The sequence below is a fragment of the Cordyceps militaris genome (genome assembly GCF_000225605.1).
Source record: "Cordyceps militaris CM01 unplaced genomic scaffold CCM_S00001, whole genome shotgun sequence".
Classification (NCBI taxonomy): Eukaryota; Fungi; Ascomycota; class Sordariomycetes; order Hypocreales; family Cordycipitaceae; genus Cordyceps; species Cordyceps militaris.
This window is the reverse complement of record NW_006271969.1, coordinates 144,031-151,261: the sequence shown is the minus strand read 5'-3', so window position 1 is coordinate 151,261 and position 7,231 is coordinate 144,031. Positions and strand designations below refer to the sequence as shown.

General features: G+C 53.9%; 4 protein-coding genes across 4 annotated transcripts; 1 reads left to right on the top strand and 3 right to left on the bottom strand.

The window, feature by feature from the left end:
- Positions 1-420: 420 nt before the first annotated feature.
- Positions 421-1,350, bottom strand: CCM_00048 (uncharacterized protein; the record flags this gene model as incomplete). The annotated part of the gene is made up of 1 exon (XM_006665208.1): positions 421-1,350. The coding sequence occupies one exon, from the start codon at positions 1,348-1,350 to the stop codon at positions 421-423; it is 930 nt and encodes a 309-aa protein (XP_006665271.1).
- Positions 1,351-1,699: 349 nt separating this feature from the next.
- On the bottom strand, positions 1,700-3,347 carry CCM_00047 (uncharacterized protein; the record flags this gene model as incomplete). Its single annotated transcript, XM_006665207.1, has 3 exons — positions 1,700-2,661; positions 2,824-3,119; positions 3,319-3,347. 3 exons carry the CDS (start codon positions 3,345-3,347, stop codon positions 1,700-1,702), a joined length of 1,287 nt encoding a protein of 428 aa, XP_006665270.1.
- Positions 3,348-3,482: 135 nt separating this feature from the next.
- Positions 3,483-5,807, top strand: CCM_00046 (AAA family ATPase, putative; the record flags this gene model as incomplete). The annotated part of the gene is made up of 4 exons (XM_006665206.1): positions 3,483-4,780; positions 4,828-5,136; positions 5,162-5,620; positions 5,738-5,807. The coding sequence occupies 4 exons, from the start codon at positions 3,483-3,485 to the stop codon at positions 5,805-5,807; spliced, it is 2,136 nt and encodes a 711-aa protein (XP_006665269.1).
- A 218-nt stretch (positions 5,808-6,025) lies between these two features.
- On the bottom strand, positions 6,026-6,788 carry CCM_00045 (mitotic spindle checkpoint protein (Mad2B), putative; the record flags this gene model as incomplete). The annotated part of the gene is made up of 2 exons (XM_006665205.1): positions 6,026-6,184; positions 6,261-6,788. The coding sequence occupies 2 exons, from the start codon at positions 6,786-6,788 to the stop codon at positions 6,026-6,028; spliced, it is 687 nt and encodes a 228-aa protein (XP_006665268.1).
- Between the last annotated feature and the right edge of the window lie 443 nt (positions 6,789-7,231).

The window sequence follows — 7,231 nt, the reverse complement described above, 5'->3', positions numbered from 1 at the left end:
TTGCCCAGGACAGGCATCCTTTCGGGGTTTGGCCAGTACGCCAAACCTTCTCCGCCAGCCGTCAGTGCGCTTCCTCGCTCATGGCCAGGCAACAAGCCGTTGAAGAATTTTAATTTATTTTTGTACGCCCCCTCCATCTCGTACTCTATAATGTGGTCGGCGTCCATCGGCGATTCGAACAGCCCGGGCTGCCTCACCATACGGTGATGCAAGACGCGTGGATGAGCACACATGCTGACGATCATCAACACTCCGGCATTAATGCAAGCGGGGTATTCGTTCATCGCTCAAAGCATTCGTGCGGCGGCCGTCTGCATCCCTTTGACGTGAGAGCCTCGGCATGCGCGTAAAATGAGCCCGGCATGAATCGGCAGTTTTTGGCCTGATGGTGTCGCTTTCGCGATCCTTGGGTGCTTTACATCATGCTTCATCAGCGGGCATCTGGGTAGACGTAATCCAGTTCTCCATCTTTGCTTGCCCAGTGGCTGCGTTACCGCCAGCCAGAGCTGATTGCTTATTCTTAGCTCCGGCATCCCGCCTCTTGACCACCAGGCAGAGCACGCGCCCGTAGATTGCGAAACCTTCGTATGAAACGTCCATGGCCATTTTCTTCTTGTCATCCTCGGCATCTTCATCAGAGTTCAGTCGGTGGATTTCGCGCCTTCGTTTGGACGGTGGCTCTTCATCACCAGAATCCACCTCGATAGCTCCGTTGTCTGCATCAGCATCACCAAAGTCCGAAGCATCCGCAGTGAAATCTCTGTCACGCTTAGCCCCGCCTTGTATATCAGCAGTCGGGATAGCCGAGAGATCGATATCTTCCTCGTCACCGCTTTCCTCCTCAATATGTATCGGGGCAAAGTCTGCGTCGTCTACATCCACTGGCTGGTCATTTGTCTCGCTGATGAGTTTGGTCGTATTCGACTGCATCAATGAGGGGCCCTTCTCTCTGAAGTGTTTCTTTTTAGACAGTAATGAGTGCCTCGTGCTCGTTTCAGTGAGGAACATGGACACCTCAAAGTCATCTGCGAGTTGCCAGCATGTGTTAGCTTTCACTTTCCCAACCAACCGAAAAGGACGCTGCTTTGTAGCCAATGGCCCAAAAGTACCTTTGACAATGACATCTTTGACTCGAGACTTTTTTGAAGGCTTTTTCTTTGCTCTCTCCCGTTCTTTTTCCTCTCGTAGCTTCGGCAACACAAGCGGGCGAATGGCTTCCATGACCCGCGCCAAAGTCTGATGCCTCGGATGCAGCAGCCAGGATTGCGCAAGCGCCGGGCTATCGAGATATATTCGGCATTCCAGGACAGAATATTTGGTGATCCTTAAGTAACGTCGCACGGGAGCCATGGCGAGGTGTAATCGTGCCACTAGGTCGGAAAGTGTAGGGGAGATGGAAGGAGGCGCCATCGCATCGTGAACAGCATGACATCACCGTAAGCCCCACGTGAGCATTCGGTACCGGGTAGCTAGACACATAGGTAGGAATCTGCCAGCAGGCAATTGCAGCACTGAAATCTCACTGACGCGAGCATCAAATCCATAACAATCAAGTTTATTAAAGTCCACTCAGCAAGATTTCATGTAAAATCAATTCTTTCTCAATCTCTTAATATGCACAGCGACCACAATAGCCACCTTCATCATCGCAAGCAGCCGGGTAGTCGGGACTCATACGATCCAACTCATCACCATTACTCTACCCGGCTTTCTGATTATCCTTACCATTGTTTGTTCCATGGTTTGCGAGCCACAATTTCCAACGATCCTCGACGGGTGGAGAGAATGCCGACATTGTGACTGCAATCTGTTTACGAACGTAAAGAGTATCACTTCCTTCATCGCATGTGATCTCCAACTTGCTGACTGCCTGCTCCCTAGCGAAACCCACAATCCGTTCAAGCAGCCCTGCAAAGCGCGCGAGGATCTCCTGGTTCTCGTCTTGCCATTTCACCACACCGGCACGCACATCCTGGACGTTGATGTCACAAAAGACACCGTACTTATGGTAGGCAAGGATTAGGGTCGGCGTCTGCCGAAGCCAGAGACGAGGCATCTCGCTAGCGATGATCTCGGCCTCCTCGGCTTTGCGGTAGATGGCGCGGGTCTTGAGGTCAAAAGTGGCTCGAGAAGGAACTTCACTGCCGCCGTCGGAGATGGTGAGCGAAATGTTGGATGATGGGGCCTTGTGCGAGACAACAAGGGACGCAACCAAGTCGTCGACCGAGGCCGCACCTACTGCCTTCTCGCTGCCGGCGTCTTTGGACGACGATGCATTAGCATGATCGGGGAGATAGCCATCGCCTTCGAACCGCACAAGGAGCGTCAAACCACTAAAGTGGTACTTGAGGATGCGCTGATGGGAGGTCGAGCCTCGCACTGACTTGTCCCAGGTAGTGTAGTTTTCTGGAAAGGTATAACCGTAGCCGACAACGTCTTCAAAGATTTCCCGCGGCGACTTTTCGCGACGAATGAAGTGTACAGTAGTACCGACCACCTCAACTAGAATTCGAAAGCTCGCATTCTCGCCTCTTGTAAAGCGGAGGAGGTTCCCCAGGGTACTGGCGCAGCCAAAGACATCAATCGGACCCGAGTATGAGGCCTTGTCCGAGTCGGAATTCATCTTCATGATTGCCTCGACTGACGCCTCTAGCGGAAAGTCTGGATAGTGAGCTGCATTTGGATCTCGATAGTAGGTACCCGAATCCGGCTTGAGCTTGCGAGGCTGGTCAAGAGGCGTCTATTTGGGGGGCATGCCTGTGTCACTGGTCAGTGACTTCAGCGTCGCATGCGAATGTTGTTGCTGATATTGATGATACTAACCAGGAACAGTGATGTGTGCATCAGCCTTGTTCAGCCAGTTGAACGACGCGATCGTCTCAACGTCGGTGACCCCAAGAGTCTTCCCAGCGGAAACGGTGCGAGGAAGATCACTGGCAAGAAATTCTCCAACAACACGGCCCAGAGGGGCAGGCGGCACCAATTCAGCGGCTGTCGCCTTGGCAAGCTTGCCACCACGGGAACCACGAGCAGAGACCCCGCGACCGCGAGAAACACTAGCAAGGTTTTTGTAATTCATGTTTGCCTCGTTGACAAAAGCGCTCTGGTTGCCGGTGCGTCTGTAATAGAGTGGGAGCCAAGCCGAAGCAATGAAAAGACGTACGTGAGAGGGGAGAGAGGCGAGGGAGAGGGAAGAGGGGAGAGGGAAGAGGGAAGAGGGGACAGAAGAAAGTGAATACTGAAAGCGTAGAGACCAGTTCCAGTGAATGCTACGCGCTCAATTACAAACGAAACGGGGTCAATAAGGTAGCCATGTACGCGTTGCCGGTCCAGTCACTGCAGCCCATACCTGTCAATGTCTACCTTTCCCATACGACTACAAACGAAAACAACTTTTCATCGTTATACTAGTTTGCAAAGATACTCAAGTCTACCAGTCGTTGAAAATATACAGCTTGGTGTCCTTGATCACGATAAAAGCAATGGCGAGGGATGGTGTACGTGCCGTCCGCCTGAAAAGGATATTCAATTCTTTTCTATACGGAAAACGATCTGTATCAAACACTCACGAAGCGGAAGTATTCTTTGAAGCTGCAAAAGTCCAAACCTCTCCATCATCGTGTTTGGAGGCTATCCTTGCGAGCCCATCTGGCCTTGACGTCGTCAAATCCAGCGTGCGAGCCAGCGCCAGTCTCCAGTTCGTCTCTGACCATGTCCTGCCGTTTTTGCAATACATTTGCCAGACTGAGGCCAAGGCTCTATGTGAGGGAATGCTCTTACACCAGCTTATGGTTGCTGCCTGGCAGCCGCCAACTGCATGGAATGCCATCCAGAAGCACTACGTCGCTGGTAGCTTTGCCGAAAAGGACGCAGAAGCTTTTGCAGGGCTGTGTTTTGAGATTGTCACCTATCCTGGACCGGAGTTCGCTGGGATGACCAGAGACTTTGAAAAAGCCATCAAGACACGTCCGTTTACGAAAAGTCCCGGTTCCAAGACCCGCGAACTTGGCTACCGCACCCAAAAGGTTCTTCAGACAAGATCCTCGTCCAACAACGTAGACGAGGTTGATGGCCTTGGAGGGAGACATGACAATGATTTTACAGATCTTCGACAGATTTCCATCTACCCAAGCAGCGATGAGCTCTCTTCGACAATCCCACCATTCTATCGACTGGCTGTCCAAGTATCACAGTCTGACCCGGCTCAGAGGACCGCCAGGCACCTTGACAACCAGTTCCGTCTTCTCCGCGAGGACATGCTGGCAGAGCTTCGCGACGATATTTCCATCGCCACAGGAAAACAAAAAGGCAAGAGGCGAAGCCAAATCCTGAAAAATCTCGTGCCGGTTGGCATCAATACAGGTGATAAGGTGCGAGCTCGGCAGTGCGCCCTTCGAGTCAGCGTCGGTTCCGGGCTCGAGAGACTTACCAAGCTGCCAGTTGACCAGCGAAAGAAGTTCTTAACTGAAAACCGAAGCTTCTTGCCCCATCAGGCGTTTGGAGCCATCTCATCGAACGGAACTATTCTTGGTTTTGCCTTTGCGGTCCGCAACATTGACGACCTCGTCAGAAACCCTGCACTGCTCAGTCTCTCATTCTGTTCCTCTGAAACCATGGAGAAGGCCTTGAGCAACGCTATACAGTCGCAGAACTTGGAGTCTACCCTAGTAGACACTCCTGTATTCGCATATGAACCTGTCCTCCGACGCCTTCGAGAAATCACGGAGCTGCCGCTCGACAAGCATCTGCTGCAGATGGAGGATGACGATGCGGAGCAGAGGTTTGAGATACCCGCAAAACTGCAAGCCGAGATTCGGAAAATTAGAGGACACAACCCAGATGGGCCGTGCTCGGACAGTCTGAGAAGCAGACGAATGGCATCCTCGCTGCGACGGTGGGCAAGGTCCTGGTCATTGACGAGGCCTACGGGCTCTATGGTGGCGGCGCTGCGTCAAAAGGCGGCGGCGGCTTCTCGGACCCTTACAAGGTGGCTGTGATGGACACCATCGTCGCCAACGTTCACAGCACCCCAGGTGATAATCGCTGCGTTCTCCTCCTGGGATACCGGGACCAGATGGAGGGAATGTTCCAAAATGTCAATCCTGGACTCAGCCGACGGTTGCCGCTCAGCACCGCGTTTACGTTTGAAGACTTTACCCAGGCCGACCGATATGAGCAAGATCCTGGACCTGAAGCTCAAGCAGCAAGGCTTTGGGGTGACTCAAACTGCTAAACAGGTCGCTCTGGATATGATCGAGCGCGCACGCAGTCGTCCCAATTTTGGCAATGCTGGTGAGGTGGATATTCTCCTCAACGGTGCCAAGGCTCGTCACCAGACGCGACTGACGGCTTGTGAGACCCTGCGAGTGTCCACCTTGGAAGCCCTCGACTTTGACGAGGATCACGGTCGAACAGAGAATGCCGAGACCAATGTAGCGCAACTCTTTCGCGACACGATTGGCTGCGAGCGCATCGTGGCCATGCTCCAGGGCTATCAGCAGACGGCCCGCACGACAAAGAACCTTGGCTTGGATCCCAAAGAACACGTTCCGTTCAACTTCATCTTCCGCGGCCCACCAGGCACCGGCAAGACGACGACGGCACGGAAGATGGGCAAAGTGTTTTACAAAATCTGTACCAGTCATATACGTGCTTGGCCTTGAGCTGTGATGCCGACAGATGGAAATATCGCCAAGTCCCGTGATGGACATGCAAAGCACAACTAGACGTTGAACAGGCACGAATGGACCCGACACAGAAGTCTGCCTGTCAAACAGTTGAGCACGTTCAGATCAGAGACTCTTTAGTAGCCTATCAAGGTTCTTATTCGTACGTGAATTAGACTGCGTCTGTGGGCTCCCATGTTATGAGCGATACTTCATTCCTGGCTGGATTCTTCAGCGACAGACGCTTCCAAGCCCTTGCAGGCTCTCGGTATGGATCACAACGTGTCCGACACGTCTATCTTGGGTGGTAGCCGTGAGTAGCAACCAATGTAGTCGACGAAAAAAGTCGCGGTCATGAATTAGGTGTCTTGTGACTCGGATGTTGGTGCCTTTTTCTCGAGCCAGCATTCAAAGAAGAGCGGCCCGGCTGTCACAGAGCGAATCGGCACAGTATTCATGTCCTGTCGTTCAGAGGCGCTGCCGAACGTGGCCTCTGCCGGGATCCAAGCTTGGGGATGCTAGTCGCAGTCAGTTACTCAGTTGGATGGCCAACAGTGTAGAAGCGCCAAAAACAAAAGGTCTCAGCCGACGTACCCCAATCGGCGCGTCCGACTCATCGCGCAACTCGACCGCGAGCGTAAACGTGCAGTCCGCAGGCAGCGGCGGGCTCTTTTCCGCCGCATACGCGATCCTGCGCAGGGCCCCTCGCAGGCCCTCCTTGACATCGGTCCCGTTCACGGCCTCGCCTTCTTCTTCGCCTCCGCCCTCGTCCGCCGGCAGCCCGTCGACGTCGCCCCAGGACGCGGCCGGAAACGAGCGCAGGTCAAACACCCAGCGCTCCAGCACGGCCATGGAGCGCGGGGCGTGGACGGCGAGCACGACGGCGCGCGCGGAGCCGGCGCGGACCTGGGCGGCGACGGCGGCGACGGCGTCGGCGACCCAGGCGCAGACGCCCGGGTGCCGCGACTGGTGCACGGGCAGGTCGTAGGCGCGCGCGGCGAGGAAGCTGCGCGCCGGGTAGAGCGCCCGGTGGAAGAGCAGCGAGTGCACGGCGACGGTGAGGAAGCTGGAAAAGGACGCGAGGAGCCGCCCGGCCTGGGAGGCGCTGATGGAGGAGGTCATGGAGGGTTTTTTTTTTTTTGGTCTTGTTTTCAGGAGTCGTGGCTCGACATGGTCAAAGTGCGTCTGGGAGATGTCAAAGGCGCGGGCATGGGGACATTCGGAGCCGGCTTTGATAGTGGTAGCAAACGGAATGTTGTTGTACGCCTGGTCGTGAATGAGCTCCGCCAAAGTGGTGATGCTAGTGCACGTGCGAATTCTTGGCCAAGCAACTGCATTCGGTGCACATCTATACATGACAAACGGGTGGAAAAAAAGAATTGGGAGAATTATATAGGAAATCTTGAGGTGGATGATTGCCGGAGCTCCCAAGATTGATTATTTTAAACTGACAATTGCTCTCATGACCAACGGCGAGCGGCCAACAGCCGTCTTAGTCTTGACTTGTGCCGCATACTTGTTTGTTTATTGAAAGAGGTCGTATCTATAAGCTGAAAGAAATCACT